The following is a 27,731-nucleotide window of genomic DNA, read 5'->3' as shown; positions in this document are numbered from 1 at the left end:
ACGTGGAGTCTCTGGCAAAATAAGATCCTGGAGTACATATCCCTGGAACTGGGCAATGATTTGTAACTTTTTTTTAATTCTCTGTCTGGCCAGAGTGTTATAAATCTGGCGCTCCCTTGTTAGCTTCACGCTAAGCAGCAATAATGTCCACAGTGTTTTAGTCCTGATAATTCTAATTACTGAAGCACTGAAGAAGCGGAAAGCTGAGAAGATGGACAAGGCTGGCCTCAAGTCCTGCACAGCACAGGGGATTCTCTCTTTGTAGAGCTGAACCATAATTCTCTCGTTCGCCAAGGCCAGCAATGGAAGCAGCAGCCAAGGTAAGAGAAACAAGCCAGTGGCAGCAGATTTCTGGAATGATGTGAGTAATCTTCATGCAGAAGGAGCTAAAAGACTGCAGTGCTGGTAGAGATACCAACTACCCTTGGGGTGAAACTGCTGAAATAACTTTTTTTCTTTACTATCTAAGAGGTTAGAGCAAACAATCCTGTTGCATTGGTTTGAAAAGACCCAGCAAACAGACTTTCCTGTGGTAACCAACGATTACTATTCTCACCTCTGCTTCTTTGTGTGACAGACCAGGAATGGTGGTAAAATACTCAGGTCTCTTTCTTCCTGCCTCCCTTTCTTCTTAAAAAAAGGAACTCATGGCATATTTTGTACCAGAGGGTGGATACCCAGCAGTAGTGTACCTGGACCAGGTCTGGTAAAGCAACTTTTCCCGTTACACACTGTTCTTGGTATGCACTGATATCTCAGATCCATAAATTATAAATATTCAGCTTGATATTTAGATACCTGCTTGAGTATGGGAAATACTAAATAGAAAAGTCATTGTCTTGTAAAAATTACTTCATGGCAGTAGAAGGGTGGAGAAGGGACAGGGCACTGTAGGGACCTGCATTAATATATGGAACAGTTTTACAGCAGTAGGGAGAAGCCTGACTGTCAGCCTTGGTTTTCAAGCTCAGTGTAACATTCCTCTTACAATCTCTCAGCAGCAAATGGCCCCGTGGTTCATTTTGAATATCCTTACTCATGTCATTGCCAATGGAAAGGACGTTCCAATTTTGAGAGGAGCAAAGGCTAATTTGCCTGTATTTCCTTTCTGGATTTCTTGGAGCCCTACTGGAGCTCGCAGAAGTCATCTGAGACTTCAGGAGGATTTAAATCAGGCCATAAGTACTGCTGGCTTGGATTAGTAATGATGTACATTGAGGACAACATCTGTATATGGGTTTGGGTGGAGCCCTTTCATGGTAGAAGAGTCGGTAATACTGCTACAGTACCTTTCATCAGAGGATTTCAGAGTTTCACAAATATCTAATTACAGAAACTATTAAACTATGTGAAATCCTTGGTCCTGGAGGAGTACATTATGCTTCAATAGAAACCAGGGGTGGGTGGTGTTCAAAGTGGCAAAACAAAAGCAAATTTTTCACATGCAAACTATAACCTGCTACGCTATCTCATTTTCATCCTGTGTTTTACTCCTCTCATTTCTTTATATTAGCAGCCAGGTTTCAATGCCAAATGAACTAAACAAAATGGGCTGCCACAAGCCTCCGTTCAGAACTACTGTCAGCTCTTAAGAAGGGGCTTTTGGAAGTTCATCTCTCTCTTACTGATCTGCTTTCATACTATTTGTATTTCTTTATTCTGTTAAGGTGTAGCAGGACTTAGCTAGGGTCAGGTGCCAAGGATGCCGATAATGACGGCTTCCTGGATACAGGAGCTCTGGGATGACATGCTTCTGAAAGTCCAGCCTGATCCAAATCCCAGAAAGTTGGTTGCTCAGGCTTTCCAAGGACGGTGTGTCTGCTCTGCACTATACTTAATTTGGGATTAGCAATGGGAAATCTAATCCCCTTATTCTACTTAGATCCAGCTCTCTCCTGGTTGTGGTTAGTAAATATTCCACTGTTTTGAGAGACTGAGTTTTTATTAAAGGGATTTTTTGACTGAAAATGTGGAGCCTTTACTGGTAGCACTGAGGCTTGAAGCCCAGGCTGCCCATGCCCTTGATTTCCTCCTGCGCTCCAGATCTGCATGGGTGGGCACTTCAGGTAAATCTGAGACCTCACTATTTGAATACAAGGGCCCCAAGGAGCTGCTCATCAAGACTAACTTTAAATAAAGTTAGTCAGCAAGCTTAGCAGGCTGAACACTTTGATTTGCCTCTAAAATCAACAGTAACTTATTCCAGGTTTCCTGGTTGAAACTTGAATGGGGAAGAAGAAAGGATGTCTGCAAAGCAGATTTATTTGAGAAAACAAACTGGTCACTGGTTGGGACCCTGGAACAACAAACCCAAGGCTTAGTTTTTCCTCTGTCTGCAGTATCTGTGATACTTTTTTCAGCTTTCTCCCAAACCTCCCTGCTGTGCCCTCATGGTGCCTCCTTATGTGTATGCAATAAAATAAAATTTACAAGCATCCTGCTCTCTGAAATCCTGGCAAAGATGGAGTCTTGGTAATTTCCCTTTTCAGAGTGCACAAGAGGAGACTAATCCTGGGAACACAAGGGGGAGAGAAGTGCTGCTGTTTGTATATCACCCAAAACTAAGGATGAGCACTCAGACTGTAGCAGACTCCTGGATGCTCCAGCCCCAGCTGCAGCAATGGCTCATGTGGAAGCTCAGCTAAAAAAGATTGCGTGAAAGGGAGAGGGTTTTTCTTTGCTTCCATTTTAAAGATCACTATCCATGTCTTCTGCATAAGCCCTCCCACCTGCTAGTGACATTTAGTGACACAACAACCTGGTTCCCAAAAGGTTGGGATAACAGCTCTATAGCAGGGTAATGATGACACAGAATATCTGCAGGTTTTGGCTTTCACATGTGGAACGTTTCCTTCTCCATGTTTGTACAATAGGCTTCCAGCATGTGAAACATCTGACGTGTCTGAACGAAACAATAGGGTCACGTAGCTGGAAATCCAAGCACAAACAGCTCCTCTTTTGCCAGGCCAGTTTACACATATATTTGTCTGTTTTGTTTGCTTTAAAAATCCAAGTTTATTTCCCAGGAAATGGCCAGCAAAATTTGTATGGGATTGCCTTTCAATTCTCCTTTCTCCTGTTTCTGGTCCTTTCGAAATGAAACAAAGCCGTTCTGGGCACCTAAGCTGCATACGGATTTCATTACTTAAATCTCCCCCACGTATTTGCAAGGTGATATATATGAAGTTAATTTGGGAACATTAGTTTTATAGATTCCTATGGACATACATAACTTGTTCAATGGACTTTTATACTGAACTCTGCAAGTAAACTTTTACTGCAGGGCTATAGATTTTGTTTTGTTATATATTCCATCTGGTTACCAAGCAGTAGAAAACAATCTGACCATGTTTTCTACTCTTTAATTTGAGCTGCTTTAAGCTGCTCAATTTATTGAAAATGAAAACCAGATTGATCTTCTGGAAATTGCCCCATCACCCCTGTCAGTTCCCACCAACCCTATCGTTTGCTGTTAGTTTTTCTATGGTGTGTTGCATACACTTTGTTAATGAGAACTTGCTCTGGTAGAGAATAGACCTATGTGACCTATTAAAGCCTTGTAGCAAATGGCCATGGCATCTTGAACTCTTCATTACACTGCCTTACTTTTATTTACCATGGTCCCATCATATTCATGATTATTTGCCTGAGGAGACACTCTAAATGATGCCTTTGTTTCTCTTTCTAAGGCTTTACATTTTTTTGTATGTTTGAATGAGGGTATTTTCTGAAAAAGGAACCCAACAAACTAGAACGTGGATAGCAGCTTTGTATAGATGAAGAATCTTATTTGATATGGCATCTTGCATCTTTGTTGGAGAATCTGTATTTGTCTGCTGAGTGTCCAGTCACAAGAGTTAGCTTTTTTTTTTTCCCCCCCTGCAAGGATTAGTCAGAAAAGTCCACAAGAAAAGGCTGGGAATTCCAGCACTCCCTGGTGGATGTTATGTTAGATATGTTGTCTGCTTCCTTGGCCATAAAAGCTCATGTTGTGATGAAAGGAGAAAGCCAATGTTCAGACTACTCTCATAGTGACATGGCTCACGTTTGTTGCATGAGCATAGCACAATAAATTTATGAGACAGTTATGAGAGGTTTCTGCTTAAAATAGTTCTGCTTTATGGGTGTAACGGTTTTAGACCCCAAGGGAACACTGCCTAGTCAAGTGGGTCTTTCCAAGCACTGGTTTTTGCGTATTTTGAATAGATTTTTCAAATCATTTGATAGAAAAACAATCTGGCTTTTGTCCCTTCCAGACTGAAATGAGAAGAAGGAAATTAATATTGTAATGTGGGGTTCCTGTCAAGATAGAGAAGAATTCAGAATAAGACCTGGCACTTAGTTTCTAGTAAAAGCACCTGGTTGTAAATGAAATTAAAGAAAAAATGTCCTGTGCCTTGGCCTAGGTCTCTTCCAGAGCATTTCTATCTGTATTTCACAATCTACCAACGTTTTATCCACTTCATAAGCATGTCTGCACCTTGACATGCAACAACTACTGAATAATCAGTGGGTGCCAGGGTTACTCCTGTGGTGATAACTTCAATCTGGGAATCTGACAGGTGGCAAATGTACCCATGAGCTGCCAAGCCCAGAGAAAAACTATTCATCATGAGCATTTCTAGCTCTAAAAATATAAATCATAGCTGTAACTTGTAAGAGATCTTGTAGGTGAATTCAACTCCATCTTAATTAAAGAATTGAAAGGGGAGAGCTAAAACTTCTGCCTATTTATGATGTGGTGGAAAAGAGCAAGAATTCTTTTCAGTGTTCTGAGATTTCACCTCTGAGCCCTTTGGTAGATGAGTTAGCAATAGGCCTCCTGCAGTCCCACCTTTGCTGAGAGGGGGACATATTCTTCCAGAGGGCTCTTAAGATCATCTCTAACTATTGCTCTGGATTTCCCTCTGCAGCAAACAACTCTGGCTTGTGCCTGCAGAGGGAAATGAGCCAAATTAGCCAGCAAAGCCTTGCACCCAGAGCTGGGTGTTCATCTTATATAGGAATCTTGCATTGGGTATTCAAAAGGGTCTGTGGCTGCTGCAGAAAGATCTGTCCACTGCTCAAAACTACAGTGTAGGTTGGCATCTCTTGCATAATGAGGACAAACTGGTTTTCCTTCTCACCAGAACCTCCCAAAAGCAGCAGAGCATTCTGCTGCCTTTCCTCCGCGTGCTCTGAAGGCAAGCATGAAATGTCAATGTATGCTCAGACTGCACATACTGCTGATCATACTATGGAAAGCTGGGCTGTTCCATGGGTGATTGTTCAGAAAACAGCCCCTGCTTGTGTCCCTGGGAACAAGCAATTTTTTGTTGTTTGGGAGCGAGCATCTCTGGAGTTAAATGAGGAGGGCTGTTGTTCTCCACGGAGGCTGGAGTGCGTCGCTGTGCCTGGTGGTTGTCGGAGTGCCTGTGTTTGTTTTTTTGTAATTTTCCTTTTCCCCACCTCCTGTTCTGATCGAGGATCAAGGAGGAGGGATGGTGACCTCATGGTGCAGTTATGCAATCTGCCAGAGCCAGGTATCAAAACACAGTGCAGCTGTGGAGCTGGGACCTCGCTGTGGCTGGGGGCCCTGGCCTCCTGGCTCTAATGAGATCACTGACCTTCTCCTGCCACTTCTTCTGCAGCTGCTTTGATTCCCAGGGATTTGTTGTGGCCATGCCTGCCTAACGGTTTGGGAAGCTGCCGCAGGGAATGCTGCATCTACAGGCAGGCTCTAGGAGCTGGCCCTGGAGACCTAGAGCAGGTGAGGGTACCCTGAGCCCTGCCAGCCTCTTTCCATCCCAACAGAGCTTATTTGTCTCCATCCAAGGGTATGCAAACATTTCCACCCTCGCTGATTATTCTTTTTTTCATAGGAAGTGAGGAGAAGGTTGCCTGTCCTCCAGTGACATAAAGCAGTGCCTTCCCAGCAATCTTGTTGTGATGCTCAGGCTGCAGCAGAGTCACATATGGGAAGAATAAGAGAGAATAGCATGTCTGCAGTCTGAGGCTTATTTGGGCCTCCAAGTCCTCAAGTCTCGTTCAGACTTTGCATTCTTTGCTCTAATTGCTGAACTGCCTTCCTGCTTCCCTTATTCCTGCTTCCCTCCCCTACTCCTCTGGCAGTACTTTTGTTTTCCTTGTCTCCTGCAGTAACAGGCTTTCACAGCCTCCTTCCTTTCCTACCTGCATATTTTTTCTCTTCAAATGTCCTGCAAATCATTAAAAACAATAGAAAATTTGGAGATATATGTGAAAACAGGGCCCTGTGAAGCTATCTGATGTGTGCCAAGAAGGAATATAAGACAAGTCAGTTTCCTGAAAATGGGATTTGCAGAGTGGAAATGTCACATCCATAATCACTTTCATGTGGTGGAACTGCTGCTGCCCACCACTAAAATAACAGAGCATCTGTTAAAAATGTGGGTTTGGTTTTGCTTAAATCCAGCAGGTTGCACTCACTTCAAGAAGTATTAGGTCCTCATTTAAAAATATGAGTGCCACTGCTCTGGTACCATAAATGTATTAAAAGCAAATGTATGCTCAGCCCAGCTTGAGTCCCACACTGAACCCTGCTCAGAGCTTGTTTGTGTGGCTTGGCTCAGGGAGCAAGGAGATCATATGTGTGTGCAGAAGGTGGGTTTATGTTGGGACAGGGATACTGGGAGAGCAAAGGAGACCCCTCAGCAAGCAGGACACTTTCATAATTGATGGGAACTCTTTTGGAGATCAAACTGAAAAATAATTACAATTAAAGACTGACAAAAAAGGAGATGGGAAGCTAATAACTAAGCAAAGTGTCAGCAATTCTTCTTGTATTCTGTCAATCCCATGTCTGATCTGCTTCTGCTAACTCTGCTACTTTCAACCATCCAGAGACACTTGAAGAGTTGCCCTAATGTGGGATGAGAGAGTCTCCTTCTGCTGTTGCCTCATGCTTCAAACAGCAAAGGCAATTTGGCAGAGAGGGAGGTGGCGATTCCAAGGCATTTCCAGGAATTCTTATACTGCCAGGTGGAAAAAATAGGTTAGATGTGCTGCAGCTGTATCTAGCTCATGCTAATGGAAGAAAATAAACCTTGCACACAAAGATGAGCTGAAAATGCAAAATTAAGTAGAGCACTGATTTTCCAAAGTCTCTGATTAACTTTGTCCTCTGCTTGGAAGAAGTCCTACCAGCTTTGATCTCTAGATCAGTCATCTGGTGAAGGAAATGTGGTCACTTCTTAAACCAATGGACTGGAGTTTTCTATCTTACTCTTGGGATAGTCTTTCCTCAGATCCTGTATTTGACGAGCATCCAAAAAAGCTCAGACTTCCCTAGCTTGGAAATACTGTGAGAGGAGAACTTGGGGCTTTTGCTGGGAACCACAAGAATCGTATTTCTGGTAGCTTTGCAGTGAGTTCCAGCCACGTCAGCAAGTAAAGACTTGTCTTTATTTTGTTTTTCCCTTGTAAGCTGGGATTGTGGAATGAAAACTTTCCCCTTTTCCTTCTCATTTTCTTTTTAAAACCCCAAGTTTAGCATTTTCTCTCTGCTCTGGCTGAATGTTTGAGCCACTTCATATTTCATCCCAGGTGGCTGTCTCTGTTCAAATGTCCTCAGGAGTCCGGGTGATCTTTAGCTTGGAATGAACTTCCTATGTTTGGAGGGGAGAAGGGGGAGGTAGCTGGGATGCCATACCTCCCCCTCCGTGTTTTGAGCAAAGATGTTGGTGTAGCCAGAGTTTTGAAGAGGTCCCTTGGGCAGAATAAATGTGAAGGAGCTGGTGAAGGAGCCTTGAAGCGTTTCCAGCTCTTTGAAAGAAACACACGTGTGTGTGCATGTGTGCGCATAAGATGTTTTTAATTTTGGAGGGGGGAGGGATCCCAAATAAAGCTTGCTAGATTTTCATCCCACTGATGCTGAGCTCAGATGGCTAAATTTAATCATCCAGGCTGAACAATCTTGGATTCTAAGACTGCATCCATCTCTGTGCAGAAGCTATTTGCTGTGGCTTCTGTTGAATCAGCTGTAGGCTGACAAGATAAGACTACTGTGGAATGCCCATACACTGTCCTGTTCTGACACCAGGCAGCTACAGTGGATTTTGATTTTTAAATTAAGCAAAAAAATCTACCTGTAGAGGAGTTCTTTCTTTTCTGCTCTTAGAAGTGTTTAAGTAGTGGGGCTATTTTACAGGAAGGGACAAAACATAAAATAACCCTCTGATCCAAGTCATGGGATCATAACCAAGTATTGTGACTTCAGAATGATTTTTTAAAGGGCCTGAGGTCTGCACAAAAAGCTTCTATCCTCACCTCCCCTCATTACTCCAGTATTAGATTTTTTCTAGTACAGTCTTCAAGCAAAGACCAAAAATCCCTTTTACTTGGATAAGGAGTTAATACACATCTGTGCTTGAATAGACTAATAATTGCAGCACTTCTTAGATGTTCAGTCAATTTGAAATATAGTAGATTATTCCTACTCTTGTTTCTAAAAAGAAGTGGAAGTGACATTTTTTAAATCTGCCTGGAACTCGAAACACATGTGAGAAATGCACAGAAGTCGAGATGTGCATAAAGCATTAATGAGGGCAAAGTGGGTTATGAACTTTGCACATCATTTCCCTGCAAGCCTGTAGCTGGGTATCTCTATTAGGTGTGTGGCTTGGCCCCTGGGGATGTCGTGGAAATGTAGTGGCTCAGCTGTTTGTCTCCAGTTTCCTCTGCTGAGTTTTCACTCTGAATCTGGGTGTGTACCACAAGAACTTGCTATTTCTTGGGTATTTTATAAAAGAAAACAAGCTACATTGGACAAGTCCCAAGCCAGAGAATCTCAGATCATGCTCACAGAGGAATATCAAACATCAAGACAGGATGTCCTCCTTCCCTGTCTTTGAAATAAGTACACTTTAAAAATAAACAGTCTTTGGGATGCAAGTGAGTTGGTGTCCTCTAGGATGTTGCAACCAGTAGCTCCTCGTAACTAGCATTAACATGAATGAAGAAAAAGAAGCAAATCGAGGAACACAAACGGGCTGAGGATTTCCCTAGCCAGGCCCTTGCATCACTTGGTTTCCACTTCTCTTCAGCAGGGCTTGTATCTTTACAAGCTGAATCACATGGCCATGTCACCTTCTCTTACCAGCTACATGTGACAGTATCCTCCCACATTCCCTCTGGGCTCCCAGCATCACCTCAGGCCAGCAGCACTTCTCTCCTGGAGGCAGGACAGAGAAGCTTGAGAAACTGAGCCATGCCTGCTCTCTGTGGTTCAGACAGAGGCTGGTACCCATCACTGAAGAGTCTGTGGGGCAGCTGCAGGCTGCCACAACTTGCCATTCATGGCTTATTGCAAGGCCCCTGCAGGTTTTGAGTGTGGGTTTGCTCTGAGCTGCTGCAGGAACTTGTCCTGTCCTGGTAAAGTGGGGAGCTTGCTTCTGAGCATGCCTCTGGTCTAGCTCTAGCCTGGTGCCGTCTTTGATAATTATATTATTAAATTATATTAATCTTGTAGAGAGTGGGATTTCCTTAGAATGTGTTGATTCCCCCACAGTGTTCCTGCAGGAATAATGCAGAGGCTCCAGGCCTGCATTTGTAGGTGTTGTGTGAGTGGAAAGCAGAGTTAAGGGCTGTATTACTCAGATGATGATAACTACTCTTCCTGGTGCATATTCTTGGGTGGGCCTTATGATAAAATCCCATCTGGCCAAAACGGTAATTTTCTTCTTTTTATGCATGGGAATTCTGCTTTTCATCAGTGCCTCCTGCTTCTCAAGAGCTCTTTGATGTACAGAATCCAGTGTGAAGCAATGACACACTGGCTTTGTGCAGCACCCCTGTGTAATACAGCAAGAGCTCGCTCTTCGTTTGGGAGCTGGTGGTCCTCAGGAAGCAGCCACTGGTGTCTGCAGAGAGATTCCTAAACAATGTCTTGCAGTCATTTCTGGCCACATCTGTTCCAACCCAGCACAGCTTTATGTGTAAGAAAAGCTCTCTACAACTGCATCCCATGTGGATCTGCTGCAGCTGCACTCTTCAGAGGGCAGCAGAGCATTCTCACCACCATCAGAGCACCACTTCCAGAATCACCTTTGAGGGACAAGCACAAGGGCCTCCTTGTACTCCTTAGCCCTGTGTTTCCTGGGGCAGAGGCCTTGTAACTCCTTACACATGTGTAACTTAAATAGCTCAAAGCTGATGTCTGTATTAACTACTCAGTCCAAACACCAGCACAGGAGGAGGTAAGTACATGACAATGGGACATTTTTTAGTAATGGCAGAAGATTCAAGCTTCTGAGTGGGCTGTGTAGTGTGAAAGGGGGAAATGCAACATCTTGGCATGTTCTGAAATAGCCAACCATTGTGTCTATGGCCAAGCAGCAGTAGCTGAGATTTGAGTTACTTCTAAACCTACTAAATGCTCTTCCCCAGTTACCCTGATACAGAAAGCAGGTAGGATTTGTCTGACCACTGGAGGTTCAGTGCAACACAACTGTTGGAAACATTTTGGACATCTGGCCAGAGCTGAAAGTACTGAAAAGCAGAAGAACAGGACTAGTAATCTGGTTCTCCCTGCTCATAATTCCCCTAATTGGTGTGGGCATATATCAAGTGTTGTTTTTAAAAAGACAACAACCTATCATTTGCAAAGATTAAAAATGTGCCAATTTTTTTTGCACGCATCTGTCAAAAGCCCACAAGTCTATAGCTTGCTGCAGAAGGGAACATCTGTGTCTAATTGGCAAAACTCAGGGTTCATAATGGGTGATTCAAATGAACAAAACCAGTTTGTCAGTCATTCAGCTGTGGATTATAAACTAATCAGAAATCCTTCCCCCTCCCCTTCCCTCAGGTCTGTCTTGCATTTCCTATCCCTTGTGGGTTTTTCTCCCTGATCTCAGAGCAAGTCTTGAATCTTTTTGGTCTCACAAGCCATAATGAATGAACAATTCCCCACTGCCATGACCTTTCAGCCATATTTCTGGAATTCACACATTGCACGTCCCCCTCTGCCCAGGTTTGGGGGGTGCAGGGCAGCTCTTGGGGTTTGTATCGTAGCCAGCTGGTGGCTCAAGAGGCGCCTTGAATCTGAGACTCCTTGGATGTACACAGAATGTGCAAGATATTCCTCCTCAAATGATGACAGTTTGACAGATCCGAGTGAAAGTGAAGGCAGGAAAGGGAGCTTATCCTGAGAGCGGGGGCGAGGGATTTGGGGGGGATGCACTTCCCCATTCAGCACTCTGGTGATGAATCCCACAGGATCCGCTGATCTGGTGGCTGCAGCTCTCGGGTGTTAACAAAGTCCTCTGGTAGTAGAGGTGGGGCTGTGAACGCCTCCAAGCGCCTTTTCAGTGTCTGAAAAAAGGCAACTGGATCAGTTCACATATTCCTCAAAACAAAATCTCAACCCTCAATCACTGCTAATTTAAGGAGGCTTGAGCCAATCTGTGATACTCCCACACCCAGGAGTGCCACCCTGCGAGAGCAGCAGTTCTGGTGCACATTCTGCCTCCAAAACTGGACATATATTTTAGTGAAAAAGTTAGGTGGTGTTTACTGTTTCTTGCTATGCAAATATCTTGTTTAAAAGTGAGCTCAGAAGATTAGTGTGCAACAAAGGCAAGACTGCACTGATACGCTGGGATGGAGGGAAGGAGTACAAGAGAAGTCACAGAAAATCCCTCAATTCTTCTTCCAAGTGTAAGAGGCATCCTCTCCCTCAGAAAAGAGGAGCATATTCACTGAAAATCAGCATGTTTTCAGTAAAATCCAAGTGGCAACGAATGTATCTATAATTCTGATGTGAATTAGTAAATGAATCTAAATGTTAGGACCTGTAGCCTCTCAAATTGACATAAAGTTTTGCTTGTTTCTCCTGGATTTTTACCATGAATTAACTTATCCAGACTGAAACACAAAAATTTACCTCCTAGAGGAAAGATCAGTAAATTTCTATTAATATGTTTTGGTATTACATGTGGGACTCCTAAGGCATTAGACAGAGAATAATATGTATGTGGCAATGAATGTGGTTTCTTTTCCACTTGAGACTTCCAGCCACAGTCCAGCCCAGGTGCCTTAAATGAGAAGCCTGTAGTTTATGCCACTATAACTAACATAAGCTTTGATTTAAATGACACTTTTACAAGTCAAATATTGGATTTCAAGTTGAATACAGAACAGTTTCCACCCACGTTACTGTTTTCGTCGTTTTCTGTGGCCATCCTGCATCCACCCTGAAATCCCCCAGAATATGAGCAGCACCTGCTGGAAAACAAAGGTTGTGCCTCGCAGAACAGGTCTGGATTGTGTTTCTATTTAGGAGCTTTCAACATTTGGCATTGCATTTTTTTCTCTTTCCATTTCAGTATGAGCCAAGGGGAGGGATCAAGAGAAAAAAATCTGGAGTATTTTGATCTTTGTGGCTTTATATGGACTTCATAAGCTTCGTTTGTTCTACTGCCAAGTTCCTTTGTGTTTAAATAGATAACAGACCAAGACAACTAATCATTTCCAATAAAAAGCCACACCAAACCCAAAGCATTCCCTTTCTTTTCCAATTAATGCTTGTAAACCCATGCTCATAGACAGGGCTTGTGACCTAAGCGCTTCTGATTTTTTTCCCCTTTTCAAAAGCAATTGCCCAAGGCGCAGACTGGGCTCCGTGCTCTGCAAATTTATGAAAGAATCTTGAAAAAAGGCTCCAAGAGTGGCTTTGGGAGAAGGTAGTTGTAAATATGATGTGCAAAAGCAGCCTTGTGCACCTTTTGAGAGGCACAGAGTGGTGGTTAGTGCCACCATTTATGGACTTCCTTCCTCCTTGGAGGCTGGAGGCAATTTGTGGAGAAGGAAGAAATAGCAGATTTCACATGGAACTGTTGCTGTGTTATGTAAAATGCATGTTGGTTGCTGGTTTACTGGTGAGAGCTGGTATCTGCTGTCACTATTTTGAGAGGCTTTGCACTTGAAAAAGAGACGATTTGCCCGATCAAAACAGGCTATTTTATTGAAGTAAATAAGGCTGAGTGTCCTTGAAACAGAAGATGAGTTGGTTGGATGAATCATGGGTGATCATCAATGCAAAGTTTCTTTTTTACATGAAAATGTTTTTGTAATGAAAATAACACAGAGTTTGAGATGCTGTGACACATTTTTCCTTTAGCTTCTTAAGATTTTTCTCACACAACCAACTGTTTAGGGCAACATATTTGTGTGGTCAAAAAGTTGTGTGTTTGCCAACAGCACAAATTATCAGTAGTAGGAAGTGAGAATTATGTGAATTACTTATGTGGGTTATATTTCTCTTGGAGGTTGACCATCCAATATACACTTCCATAGTCTCTAAGAGTGGTTTTCCATATTAGATTGATGCTCCACAAACGTAGGAGCTGAGACTTGCACAAGCTTAATGAATTATCCTGTCTTGAGGGTATCTTGAATCAGTCTCTGAAGGGAAAGAAAAGAGCAGGAACTTCCATCAGTCTGGCAGACTGCATCCTGTGTGTGATCTATGGCAATATGTAAGATTCTTTGTTTTATTTCCCAGGTGTATTATTCCTGTGGTGCAGTGGTGGAATCAATGGAAAGAGGCCTGATTTTGTCACCAGGTTTTCCAAACAACTACTACCCAGGGACACACTGCGTCTGGCAGTTCTTCATTCCCATGAGAACCCATCTTATCTTGGAAATATTTGATTTTGACATTTTTGAGAGCTCTAGTGAAACTCCAGCCCTCTGGGATGGCTTTTCAGCCCCTGCTACAACAGAAAATAAGGACATGCCTTCTCTTGAGGAAAACCTGGACTTCGCTGTCCATACCACAGAACCCTCTCTCCAGACCTCAATGTCAAAGGTGGCTCAGAATCTGAGCAGCACTGGAGATCAGTCAAAGGACCTTGCTGGTCACCTGGATGAACTTCCAGGAACCATCTCAAAAAAAGATGAAGCCAAACAAGCATCTGAAGAAAACCAGTGGAAGCAGATGAAGGAACCCAAAGCGATTACCAAGGCTCACCCAGAGGAGCTGCCATTCCCTGTGGCTGGCAGTGCCTCGATGCAGAGGCAAAATACCAGTGGCCTGGAAACAGGAGATTTGGAAGGGAAGATCTTGCTTGCCCACTTAACTGCTAGTGAGAGAGATGAAGTCACAGTAGAGAGCTGGACTCTTCCCTCAACAGCATTGCCCATGGAAATCTCCTCCAGCCCTCAGTCAGCAGTGGATGTCTGTCCCCATGATGTATTATATGTTTCTGATCTCATCACATTTTCCTCTCGCTTCTGTGGGCCAAATTCCCCTGTAAACAAGACCATGGTCTTTGGTTCATCTCTGGAAATGGTTGAGGTTATCGTGGAGCTGATCACCACCACGGACCGGGGCCGAGGCTTTGCGATGCTCTTTGAGTACAGGAACATCACTGACCCCAATGCTGTGGATGCTGTGAGGCAGGAGAGGAAGGAAAATATGATGATGCTGGCAATTACTACAGGGATCATTGTCTTTGCTCTTGCTTTGCTCTCTGCCCTCTGCATAGCTTGCAGGTAAGGTGATGTACACCAGAGCCTTGGAAGCATGTGATATTATCCCTAGGGAAAAGACCAGAAAAGAGTTACATTTCCAGAAAAATGTTACATTTCCCTTGCTCTGCTAACTCCTGCTGTCCTCCAAATGTAACAGAGCAGGTACAGAGGAAGTCAATGCTGCTCACTGCTCCTGCCCTGGGCTCCTCAGCTTTCTTTCCTACTTCTACAGCTCCTGTACCCCAGATTTATTTTCTTTTTCCTGCAGAAATACCTAAATGGTCAGGACTTTCCTGGGCATTTTTTTGTTTCAATGGCAGTGGTGCCTTTTGGCTGATGGACAAAATCAGCACAGAAAGATCATCCTTCCCTGAGGCTCCTGAGCAGGCTGAGCTGACAGTCACTGAATCTTTTCACAGAGGTCCTGCAGTTTGACTCTAACTAACCATCACTAGCACTCTGAAGAAAAGTAAATAATAACCAAGGTATTACCACTTAGGATTAAGATTTAAAAATATTTTCCCATCTGTAGCATATTTTATCCAAGAAACTGTGCAGACATTTTAAATCCCATGCATTCAGTGTGTTAAGAAGTCATCTGCACATCCCTGTGATTCTGGGGAAGAGCCCAGAGCCATGCTGCAGTACCTCTCATTGTTCCCAAACGCAATCCAAAACGATCCAGTCAAGTGAGCTGATGGTCAGGCTGGGTTGTGGATTTCCAGGTCCTGATGCTGACTAGTTAAATGGCTAAAACCAGACAGTTACACAAGCATGCCTCTCCAGTCAATTGCTTTTCTTTTATATATTTCTTTTCTCTATATCTATCTAAGGAACGCTTCTCCACCCCCCCAGCATATGTTTGCATTTTTCTAACTCCCTAGTGAAAACATTTTTGTAGAAACAGTGATATATTTCTCTCCCTTCCAACAAATTCAAAACAGAGCCCATACTCCCCAGGTTTTTCGTCAAAATAAACACTATTTTTCAAATGTTTTGACTTCAATGAAAACATCAGGTAAACTGAAACAGACACTGTCCGTTGTAGGGCTCCACGGTGGTGGCTGGGTGTTGGCATCAGCGTTCATTTTCCAGAGCCATCATGCAGCTGCTCTGGTTTCTCCCTTCCTGCATCCCCTGCCTCATCCAGTGTGCATCCTCCAACCCCAAAGGTCTCAGGATTGCCCAGACACCCCTAGCCACTGAGGCTGGTTTGACAGAGGAACTTGGTTTGCCTTGTCCTTCTTGGAGGCTGCATTTTAGCTCTGGCTGAATAAACACAAAATGCAGGCCATCACACTGGGCGCCAGAGAACACAGGCACAGTGGTGAAGCTTAAATATCATCTCTCTTGCTGTATATATAGAAATTCCTGCTTTCAGGGTCTGAGCTTTTCATAGCTGTAAGAGTTAAACTTGCATGTGCTACATCTAACCAACCTTTTTGTTTTTAAAGAGCTCGCAGAACACTAATTTAGACCACAATTTTTTTGCTAGCTCTAAAGGAAAATGTCTGGTGGAAAATGTCTTCCAGATACCAAATACTTTATTTTTATACCCTTGCCAATCTTCAAAAGAGACAGAAACAGGCTCCCTTTGCTATGGTAGCAGTCTGGGCTGATACACATGTTGAGTAGGCTGTTCTTGCTCCAATACCCCTATTTAATTTCACTGTAACAATCCATGAAGCAGAGTATTATTCAACCCTAAAAGTACACCGGCAATCTGAGGTTCCACTGGCTGAGGTTTCCTCTGCAAAGCTTGTTTAGAAAGTCAGGCCATGCTGCTCACATTCACAGTTTGGCTTTTTGCTTGTCAGATGTTTACAAAATAACCTTCTGCTCTTGCTGACCAGCAGAAAAAAAACTTCCACAGGATTTCAGCCCCACACACCAATGTTTGTATGTTCTGGTTGCTGGGAATACATCCTACCTATGGGGTCCTATGGCACAGGATTAGGCTTGCTTCTTTTAACACTGGCATTTATGCCTCTTCATTGCTCTACAACTCTTTTTTTTTTTTTTTTAATAAAGAAGATATCTATACCTCAGCCAGCTATTGACTGAATATAAATAGAGACTACCCCTACTCCTTTAGCATCTTGAAAGGGTGTTTACTGTCCCAGCCTCCTGTATTCCCTGCATGCTGTTCCTGGGAAGCCTTGATTACACTGCTTTGTTTCTTGTCAGACTTAAAGCACTTAAGCGAGACCAGGTGGAAGTGATGCCATGACCTGTGCTGAGTTACCTCGCCTGTGCTGTACTGGAAGAGTCTTTTTTCCCTCTTTGCTGTGGTAACTGCTTCAAGGGTATTGCTCTCTGCCCCAGAACCACTGGCACTGGTTGGAGCTTGCCTACACGTCCCAGCTGTGGGTTTTTAGTGCAGCTCAGAATAAGACTGCTGAGGCCATCAAGCACTAAGCATTAAACTTCTTTTAGGTTGAGCCCATCAAGCTCTATTTTATGCTTCTTGTCCTGAAGAGAGGCTTGAAATCAGGTGTCAAAAGTGTATTAGCCACAGTCTGTCCTCACTGCAGAAAATGTCAGGGTGGCACGGAGTGGGCTGAAGGGGGAAATGATGGTGCTTTACCAGTGCAGCACACTCAGATCTGGGACCAGCCCCCCGAGGCACAGGGACATGGTCCTGGCTGGACTGGGCACTGCAGAGGATGCCAAGAGTAACCTGGAAGCTCTTGGCCTCGTAAACTTGCCTTCCACTTTCTTTTCTCTTCATACTTTATTTATTCCTCTGGTACCAGGTTTAGCTGTTGGTGTTTTTTTCCCCATTTCTATCTGCTGCTCTTGCTCAGCTAAAAGTAGCTGGCTCTGCCTTGCCAGGAGTAGAAATGGCCTGGGATGGGCTTGGCACCCACTGCCACTCCAATGCACCAAGTCATCAGCAGTATCTGCTCAGGCTCATTGCATTGAGCCAGGGCAAAGCTCTCTGGGGAAACTCCAAGTCTCTGCCACACTGCAGCTTTTGTTTGCTACTTGGGGAGGGAATGAAAGCTTCAGTTGTTAGTTGGCCAATAATTCTAATTACTTTTGGCCATGAAACCTGGCTCGAGTAATGGGGGATTTTTTATTTTCTTTCCCAAGCCTCAAGAACAACAGATACATCCACCTTATTTAATTTTAATCCTGTCCCGTGCAGTCAAACTTTTGCTGTATGGTTGCAACCCATGAATTGCAACTGCATTTTGCATCTGCATAACCTCCCAACCCTTGAGTGTACAGTGACTCCATCAAGCCTTCAGTGCTGCCATCTCTCCCCACCCAAGCTGCCCTGCCAGTCACTGCCTGCTGCCCATCCATCACCTGGGGGTGAGAATTTGCCTTTGCAATAACCTGGGTTGCATCCCATCAGTGAGTGCATAATGCTCCCCTGTGTCTGCACTGTCCCCTGGAGAGCCATTGAACACAAACTACTCTTGTTTCAATCATTATCACGTCCATCAGTGCCAGCCTTTCGTTGTGATATCTTTAAGTCTTATTCATTCAAAAGTTTGTAACACTAGTTGTTTCACAATCTCAGTTTTAATAAAAATGTGAAAAAATGGGTAAGGACATGTGTCTCCCTTCAGCCAAGGGGCGCATTCATCCCATAATCATCTGCCACAGCACTGTCTTTCAGTGAAACAGTCATACAAATGAACGGCATCTGATGCTCTCTGCTTGCTAAATATAACCCAGTATGCAGAATGAGCTATGCAGATGAAATATTCTGTCTAGCAGGATAAGAACGATGTCACTGCCCAGACTGAAGGATCTCAGTCCTGCTATTCAGTTACTGGTGTGAAAGAACAGCTGTCAGGGGGGAGCCTGGTGGGACTCAGCAGAGGTCTGAGCTCTGTTCCTGCTCTTGCAGTGAGCATGGGAAGAAGATGACAGGTTCTTCTCTTCTTCAGCTGACTTTCCACCACATGAGCATACAATTTTCTCCCTTTGTTTACAGGCCTTGCTGCCTTGAGTCTTGGCAAGTATTTTGGATGCTCATAACCTGCTGGGTTCCCCTTGCAGGCTGAGCAGAGCCGAGAACTTTCCTGCTGTGGGTCTTTAACTCACTCAAGGGCTTGTTGTTGTTGTTGCTGTCTCTCCTTTTCAGGCAGAGAACGTGCCCCAAAAGGAGCTCATCCAACGCATGCAGTGACCAGGAGGTTAGTGCTAATGGCTTCAGCAATTTCTGTTTCTCTCTTTCATATTGGCTGTTGCACTGTTTATCTGACCATGTTTACTGGGGCATGTTCTGAGTTGTAGAACAGGATCCAGAACTCCACTGTCGATATCAATGAGCTCCAGCTGGTGGTGCCAAGTCGGGAGAATGAAAACAACAACCACTCTGTGAGCCGGGAGCAGGCGGGTAAGTGCAGGGCCTCGGCCGGAGCGGGTCAGGGCACCCCGGAGCCCTGGGCCAGTTCATCAGATCGTTTCTTCCCCGCAGTCCTTGTTGCTGTCTTGCCCATGCACAGCTGGAGAGCTACTCCACAGCAGAGAGCCTTTGTTGTGGGGACTGTCCCTTGCTGCTCCCCGCTCCGTGGTAGGGTAATTCCCCTGGCAAGGAGCTCGCACAAGCACAGCTCCAGCATGCTGCCAACACAAGCTGTTGCAGTTCATGGCATTGCAGAGACACTGGGTTAGCAGAGCAAATGTGTTGGGTTCAGGCTGCTACTAACAACTTACACAGATCCATAAACTGGGGAAGAGTTTCACCTGCCTCAGGCCTAACCTTGTCCAGAAAGGATGTGTTTTACAAGGCTCAAATTGACTTTGGTCAACTCTAACTCCTGGAGCTCACTGTTTCTGTGGGTCTGTGGATGGAGGTGCTTTGGGTGACATTTACCTCACAGTGTGCTTCCAGAAAAGAGCATCCCAGCCAAGATGCAGAGAATGTCACTTGCTGCAATTTTGTGTCACAACACATGAACTGTCCCAGTGCCCCATTTGGTTAGTAAAGGCCAAAAGGGAGTGACTTTATGTTGTGTTATGATACACCGTCAATTTCCCAGTGAACCATCAGCCACTACACACTGAGCTCTCACAAGGGTTTCTCCATAAAAAGCTAATTTTGTGCTCCTAGCCACGACAGTTTCCCATCTCCTTCCTGAGGAAGTTGTGGCCAGAATTCTCCTTGCCTGGACCAGATGACCAGCCTTGGGGACACCTGCAGACACACACACCCCTCCGTGGCAGTTCCTGGAGCATCAGGCTGCCTGTAGGAGCAGCATCACTGGGGTTTAACCAAAAAGCACAGCTCCCAATATTAGCAGGCATGAGTAAATGAAAATAAATAATGAGTTGAGCAAGTCTGCAAGTTTCTGATCTCCAGCACAACCTCGTGTGTTTAACACAAGGGATTTCAGTTCATGTCTGTTTTTATTAGAAAGCAGACCCAGGGGCGTTTCTCCTCTCCTCTTTTGTTTTGTTTTTAAAAGCTTGCAGTTTCAGGAAAGCAAACTGTTGACTTGAATTTTGTTCTGGCTGGTGCAACAGCCAGCCAAAGCCCTGCTCTAGATTGTCTAGGGATGGAAGGAGGAGGGTTTGTCATGGAGGAGTTGGAAACAGATGTTTTGGACACTTGCAAGCAGTCTTTATTGATTTTCTTCCTTTCTCAGTCACTTCCTGCAGAGGCAGCACAGAACGGTCTCCTCAGGACACTGACCCAGATGTGCCCTCCTCCATCTCTGCAGTGACCACTGAGACTGGGAGTGATGAAGTGTTTATAATTTCTGCTGGACCTGGGACCAGTGGCTTGAGCTTTACCACCTACAGGATACAGGTAGGAACATTCCTCAGCATCTCTAGCAAGCCACAGGCTGTCCCTCTTGGACAGCACTTGTCATACCTGTCCATTTATGCCTAATGCCCACTTTCTAGAAAGGCAGGGATTGAACCAGGCAGTTCTCCTAACCCTCAAGCTGAGCTGCCATCAAATGATGTGGACTGTGATCCCCTGAGCCAGTATCTTCCCAACTTTGGAAAGAGCAAATGCAGAACTCTACCTTGGCTGTGACAGCAATGCAGATGTTTGCCAGCAGGCAGTAGGACCAGCCTGCAGAAGTGTTAATTGGCAAAGCTGATGTTCCATTAAAATTATCACTGGTAGCAACTGAAAGGCCTGGGAGTCAGACCTACTCCTGCCCACCACTCCAAGTGAACAGGGAAGTTACTCAGCTCATCAGCTTGGCAGAAAGTGTCACACCAAGCTGATGTGAAAATTAACAGTGCAGGCTCCAAAAAAATCAAGTGGTTTCAAGTGAAAGCACTGGGGCCCTTCCAAATTCACAGACAGAAACCTGAATTGATTCAGCAGGTTCTCTCTTATTTTAGCTCTTTCCCCTGGACTCCTGGTCCTTTATTTGTTTAGGAACAGATGACAGCTCAGAAGCCTCAGGTCTGGCTGTCACCTCTTCAACCTCGAGTGAGTGCAGACAGAGCACATTCATTACAAGTGTCTGCTAAAGCCTTTCCCAGGTCAATACTCTCTTCTCCAGTGCCCTCTCTTTTTCCCACAAGAGGATAAACAACCAGCACAAGGAACTCACAAGCCCAGGACAGGCTGTGTAATACTTCTGTCACAGTTTACAAAACAAAAGCATTCTGTATCCCTGCACTTGATTAGGAAATTAGCCAGGAGGCCAGGCTGGTCAGGATTTTCCTACACTGGTGTAAGACACGTGCTGGGCTTTTCCTCCAGCTGGCCACCCTGATGAACAGAGAGAGGGAAAGAAGGGAGAACAGCTCTGGAGCCTTCCCCTGCCTGAACTTTACCTTCTGTAGAGCAAGGCACTGGGAGTTGTACCCAGACTGGGCACCCTTGAACGAACACCTGCACTCCTGGTCCTTTCCAGTGCAGAGAGCTTCACCTGGTGGCAGTCCCACACACATCCAGCATTTAGGCAGGAGGGAAAACCATTTTCCTGGGCCTTTTCCCCCACTTTCGTCAGAAGGAAAAAATACACATAAACCCCCCATTTCTATTCTGACATTGCTTCTGCAAGCAATCTTCAGAGGGCATTTATTTAAAAAAAAAAAAAAAGGGTGTTAAAACAGTGAAAATAACCCGAAGAATTAAACACATTATTAACTCAGGAAGTATCACCTCAGTGAAATCCATGCAGCACTCAAGTGAGACAATACTCCCAACTACATTCCTCAAGGAACAGAACACCAAGCCTGGAAGCACGGCAGGGCCTTTTTGAAAGCCCTGGGCCTTTCCCCACAGCTGAAGCCCATCCTCTCCAGGGGTGTGGAAATTGAGCACAGCAGACTATTTACAAACCTGCACTCAAACAGGAATCTCATCAGGCCACTTGCTACTCAGGGTTCCTGGATATTAAACGTGTTTACAGTTGAATTTTTAGATGAGTATTTTTAGGGTGTGAAATGCCGCTGGGCAGCCAGCCTCCAGGCCTCACAGAGGATATGGTGCATGGCTTTGTGGCCCAGCACTAGGCAGTGGGATGAGATATCCACTGGAGCATAGCCCGTTCCTTGGCAGGAGCTAAGCAGTTATCCCCATGTGAAAAGATGTGTGAAATCCTGAGCCTTCACAGTACAGTAAATAATGCCAGCAGACTCACCTCACCCAAAATGCTTGACTAGACAAAGCAAGTTATAAGGAGCTTTCATTAAAAAAATTAGCCTGATCTTTTCCCTGAGAAATTGTGTCTGGCTGCTTGCTCTTGTGCTGCCCACCAAGTGTGAGCCTCAGCTCTGCTGGGCCTGAGCCAGTGATTAGCTGGCTTTTGCTTTGCAGCTTTTAAAACCTATTTGAAGGCACCAGTCCTGTGTTATGAGCAAAGAGCTGGGAGAGCAAAAAACCCCCACAGTTCAAGACTGGCCTGAGGAAATGGAGGGTGGGATGACTTTTGGGGGGCTTCCAGGTGTCCTCTAGGAGAGTCATGGCTTTCTAAATCCCCTTTGGTTTAAGGCATCATTCACCCTTTGGCTAACTTATGACTATGATCTCTGACTTCTGATCAGACACTGCAAATTTCAGATGCAAAGGTTTGAGTAAAAAGTATGATCATGGAAGTTTAACAAACATTTCTTGACAAAACATTTTCAGAAGTCTAGAAAATACATTGTTCATTATCCCAGTAACTTCCTGAGTATCTATCTCAAAACCAGTGGCTAATTTTTACACCAGTTTGGAGGTATTTATAATAATATTAGAATAATAAATCCTAAGACAGCCTGAAGAGGCCTCTGAGGAAAAGACAGTCAGCTTAAAAATTTATAAATAAAGATTGTTCCTTCAAAAAAATCTTAGACAAGGAGCTTAATATTGAAACAAACTTATCCAGATGCCTCTTCTGGCTTCCTACTGAGTTTCTTTTTCTGATCTAGTGCTAATTTCTTGCCTCTCTGCCCATCCATTTCCAATATGACACATTCACTAAAGAGTTTCTTTGATTTGCAGAAACTTGGGAGATTCAGTTTTTCAGAAATAACTAATTACATGTTTCTGGTTTCTCAGGATTTTTATATCCAGGACACTGTGGGATTTATTTCAGACACTCTTTAAGGGCTATGTAAACTTTGGGAATGTGGATTTTGCGTTCTTCTCATGACAACCATATTCGCACAGCTGAAAATTAAAAATATGTATAGAGTTGTGTAACAGGAGGCTTAAATAACAGGTGAAGTATTAGTAAGAATGAAAGGAGATTCTTAGGAATGTCAGGGGTTCTCTAACTTTTCTGGCTCTAAGCTTGTATCAATATTAATGACAAAAATTGTGATTTCAAATACAACATCAGAACTTATAAAGTATGGAAAAGATTTTTGTCTGTAGTTCATTTCCATATCTGATCAACTCTGCTCATACACAGGGCTGGTGACAGCAGTTTAATGTGGTCTCACCTTCTGATGATGCCAATTTTACACCTCTCTGGCTGTCTTATTCTACTCCTAAAGCATGTTTTCCACCTGAAGACCATTTTTTAATGAGAAATGCAAATCTCCTTGGCTCCACTCCACTTCTTGGGCTTCTTGTTCTATTCACCACAGACACTGAGAACAGATTATTTCCTTTCTTTATTTTTCATTCTTTTTATTTTCTTAATTCTTCCCTTACGTAGCATAAAGAGCACCACTTACTTCAGTCTTTTCTCCTGAACTGTGCATTTTTGAGACTTCTGATTCTCTTCTTGCTTGCTTCTGGATTTCTTTCAAGGGGCTCCATCCTCCTTAAGTTTTATTTCCCCAGACAGACACACCTGGAGCCTTCCAAGAGCCAAGCAGAGTGGAAGAATTCTGTCTTACACGGTGAAGTTTATGACTCTTGATCTGTCAAATATTTCCAGTAAAATTAAGCTGTAGATATTTCATATATTTAGTGAGACTTGCAGGACTATATCTTATGTAACTGAAATTCCCCACTTCAACATTAAACCCGAAACTGGGGAAGCAAGGTAACACTTTCCTCCAGGGAAGCCAGCGAGCTTCAGGCAGCACACTGGAAGAGCAATGAGGAGAAGTTGCATTCCTGTGTCTTCTGAGAACCACCGCATCAATGTCTCTTGCACTAACAGCCTGTTTCCAAAGTGTTTTAAAAATGTTTTGATGAAAGATGCCTGTAAATGATCTTAATTTGCTCTTTCCAGGACAAAAACCTTAAAAGAAGTGTCACAAGCCCGGCCTCTGTGTCTGACTGGCTGAGCTCCCATCCCATGGCTGCAGGGGCAGACGCTGCTGAGAAGGGGAATGTCCAGCTGGAGAATCCCTGTCCCAGGCAGCGCACGTGGAGCGCCCGCACTTTCCACGACTTCCTGGCTCCAATACCACAGCTACAGAAGAAATGGTGTAGCTGGAGCACCAACAGCCCCTTCACAAAGCTGGTTGACAGCAGTGTAAGTCTTGCAGGGAGGGGAGGATGTGGAGGTCAGGGTCTCAGCTCCAGTACTCTCCACTGTTCACTGATGGGACACATTTTACCCTTGCCCAGTGCATCACCTCTCTGTCCTGCAGTGCAAGCACATCTCAGTCCATCTTCTTTGGTGTATGGGAAACTTTCTGGCCTAATTATATTGTAATTTAGCCAGGCTTTCCTGAAATGTTAAGCAGCTGTATTTTCCAGCAGTTAGCACCTGGTTAAGAAATTATCCCCAGTCCAGAAGAACATTGAGAAATGCCTTCAGACAAGATTACCTCATTGAGTGTTCTGACATGTGCTTTTTCCCCCCTGGTTATGCCTTGACTTTATTGTAATTGGTGTATTATAATTGCACTGCAAGGAATCCGTAGGTGTGGCAGGGATATCTGGGTCTCACTGACTGTAGTCATCAAACCAAAAGCTCATTACAAAGCTAATAAAGGATGTTCCTTCCTTTTTAAGGTAATAACATAGCTTTTTGCTAAAGAATGCATCTTACCTCTAACATAACCACAAATTTTAACTTGTAGTTCTCTCGGGATCAAAGTTTCTCAGGAGATATGCTTTTCATGGCATGTCTACTAGTTTTGTACTATCTTGTGCAGGGTTTTTCTACAGCTGCAAGATCCCAAGGTGTGCCAACCAGAAAGGTGATCTCAGCCACTGAGATAGAGGGAGCATCAGAGACTGTTTACTCTGATTCATCTGCCAGTAATGCATCATACCCCCTCACTCTGTCTGCACAGAGGCAGCGGAAGCTAACCTCCTGCAATTTGAAGAAATCCAGATTTGGGAACCCTTACTTTGGATTTTTAGCCAGTTCCCCTGACAGCAAACATGTGAGGCCATTGGATCCCTCAAGACATCTAGGGGCAGCATCTCCAGGTAACAGCCAAAGCCCCAAAAATCTTCTAGAGAGCTCCAACCCACTGAAAATCAATTTGGTCAACGGTTCAAAAACAAAGGAGCTTATGGTAGAAACAGATAAAAACAAACCAGTTTTTGTTATTTCTGAAGAAGGGGATGATCAGCAGCCTCTGGTCCTAGCAGAACACCTTAGTCAATGTGGAGATCACCTGTCAGAGCAAAATGCTGTGTATGCTCCAGCCATGCCAGAGAAACAGCTGGTGGTTCTGACTTCAGAGGGGAACAGCTCTGCCACCTTCACATCGAGTCTTCCCCTTTGGGCAAAATCCCCCACTTCATACAAAGGTCACGGAAAGGCCCCCAGCTCCTCCAGGGACCAGCAGAGCTCAGCAGGTGGAGATTCCAACACTACTGAGACCTCACAGAACTGCAACACCCCTGCTGCTCCTACCCTGTGCCAAGCATCAGTCCAGTGATGTCCTCGGAAAGATTGAAACATCAGTTCCCAAACCCAGAGGAAACAGGGATGTGAGCAGAGCAGAAGCTGTGCCGAGCAGCTTAGTGTGGCAGTCACGTGGAGGCAGCTTTGGTGAGAGCGGTCTTTGCTTCCCACACATTGGAACTGAGATTACGAGGATACAAACCATAGCACAGCACAAATGCCATCTCCCCTTATGCTCACTAACCTCATCTCTCTTCTCTTGCATGAGATTTGGATGTAGTTTGTCCAAGAAAGCATCCTCTGAAAAGGTACTTCAGACTGCAGAAATCTTTTTCTGGGATGGGAATGAAAGTAACCTGGGGTGGTCACACCGTATCTGAAATGTAAATCAGTCCCCTCTCCCTGTGGTATCACTTGAGTCTTTCTGTTGGGAGCTCTGAGTTAACTTCTGTTTATAGCTCTGTCTGTACAATCCAAGCCTTGCCAAGCCAAGGGTAAGAATTCAATCATGCATGCTTGCATACAGTTTTGTAAACTTAAGTATTTCGTAACTTCTGCAGTCTAGCACAAAGCTTACCAAGCATTAGCAAGTCTAATATTAAAGACCTTGATTATCTCACCTCCTAACTCTTTAGAGAAGTTTACAGACAGGCTGAGCAACCCAATGCCAGATGCTTGTTCTATTAAAGTCTGGTGTAGTTTTGTCTTTGTTAGGTCTACATAGGCTTAGAACACCTCAGTCCACCACATTAAGTGACTCCTCATGGCAACAGGAGCATGTGTACAAAAACACTGAAATACTAGGAATAGTCTTCAGCATCCAACACTTGGATATTTGCAGCTGCTCTGATCCTATATCCACCAGCTATTTATTGCTGGTAACGCACAGTGACTACAGAACTATTCCCCTTCCTTTAGCAGGCAAGACTTGAAAGACAAAATTAAGGTGTGGCAAACTTTGAGTGCTCACTTCCTTTAGGAATTAATCCTACGTGGCTGTGCCGCCCTGAGTACAAACCCAGGGCATTCAATGGAACACTGAACCAAAGGGAAGCCTGCTAATCCTATTGCCTTTAATAACCCCATCGGTATTTTAATTGCCTCCTGGTGATATCTTTGCAAGAGACTCCTGCATGTTTGTCCCACAGTTTAGAATTTTCTTTCTTGAATGAAAAAATTCCCTCTGAAGCTGCATTTTGCAGCTGACACAGCACATTGTTTTAAAGCAATAGTATGTCATAAAACAGGTGTCAGGAAGAAATCTTCTGCACAAGTCTTCCCCTATATTAGCTGCAGTGTGCATCCAGTTATCTTAATCCTTCCATGTGAAGGCATTTGACTGATTGCTGAAATATTTAACTGAATTATTTATGATTTCACCTGCTATTACAGCTTCCATTTGCCACCTATTAATGTCTGAGATATGCAACACAAGGCTGTAGGTTTTGCCTTGTATTTTCTCTGTGTGTTTACATGTCTGCCTAGACATAGAAGCCTTGCAGCTGGTAGCAGTGGAAGCAAAAACACATTTGCCCTTTAGCAGTTGACTCAAACATGAACAGCAAACAAGTCTCTGCATTTATTATTTCCAGACTGTGTTGAGTAGTTCTGAAGTGACAAAGTCTGGCTCCATGTTGGTTGGTTCTTTTTTGGTGGGGTTTTTTTTGTTGTTGTTTTAAATTAATGGTACTTGATTCAAAGGGAAGAGTTAATATATTTATGATTTAAAAAATATTTAGAAGTCTTCAGTACTCTAACAATAACTTCTACTGCATTAAATTCATATACATCGTAATTCAATGTTCTGTTACTAGATTTCTAAAGGTTGAAGTACTAAAATCTACTTTTGAAAAGCACTTGTGTTCAATTATTGACAATAGTTACATTTGAAGGGCTGGAAAAAGTGGCTTTTTCAATAAAAGCATGTTTAACTACTCATTTCTACAGTGTAACAACACTTACTTTGTTTTGCTGAAAGCCTGAGTTGTATGGGCAGTGCCTCACACCACGAGGACAGCATGTGGGGTACCCCAGTGGTGGTAGAAGAGCAGAAAA

The 27,731-nt window shown here is 44.0% G+C and overlaps 1 protein-coding gene across 2 annotated transcripts; it reads left to right on the top strand.

The window, feature by feature from the left end:
• Positions 1–27,615, top strand: LOC103616094. Of its 2 annotated transcripts, XM_017734942.1 has the most exons (7): positions 1–320; positions 13,523–14,514; positions 18,596–18,647; positions 18,748–18,850; positions 20,103–20,266; positions 24,099–24,344; positions 24,973–27,615. In XM_017734942.1, the coding sequence occupies exons 1-7, from the start codon at positions 303–305 to the stop codon at positions 25,708–25,710; spliced, it is 2,313 nt and encodes a 770-aa protein (XP_017590431.1). In that variant the 5' UTR covers positions 1–302; the 3' UTR covers positions 25,711–27,615. The 2 variants fall into 2 exon arrangements, with proteins under 2 accessions (XP_017590431.1, XP_017590430.1); XM_017734941.1 differs by lacking the exon at positions 1–320 and having other exon boundaries at positions 11,284–14,514.
• The last annotated feature ends 116 nt before the right edge of the window (positions 27,616–27,731 follow it).

This window comes from Corvus brachyrhynchos, unplaced genomic scaffold, assembly GCF_000691975.1.
Source record: "Corvus brachyrhynchos isolate BGI_N302 unplaced genomic scaffold, ASM69197v1 scaffold114, whole genome shotgun sequence".
Classification (NCBI taxonomy): Eukaryota; Metazoa; Chordata; class Aves; order Passeriformes; family Corvidae; genus Corvus; species Corvus brachyrhynchos.
Note: the sequence above shows the minus strand (reverse complement) of the source record. Positions and strands in the feature narration are given on the sequence as shown.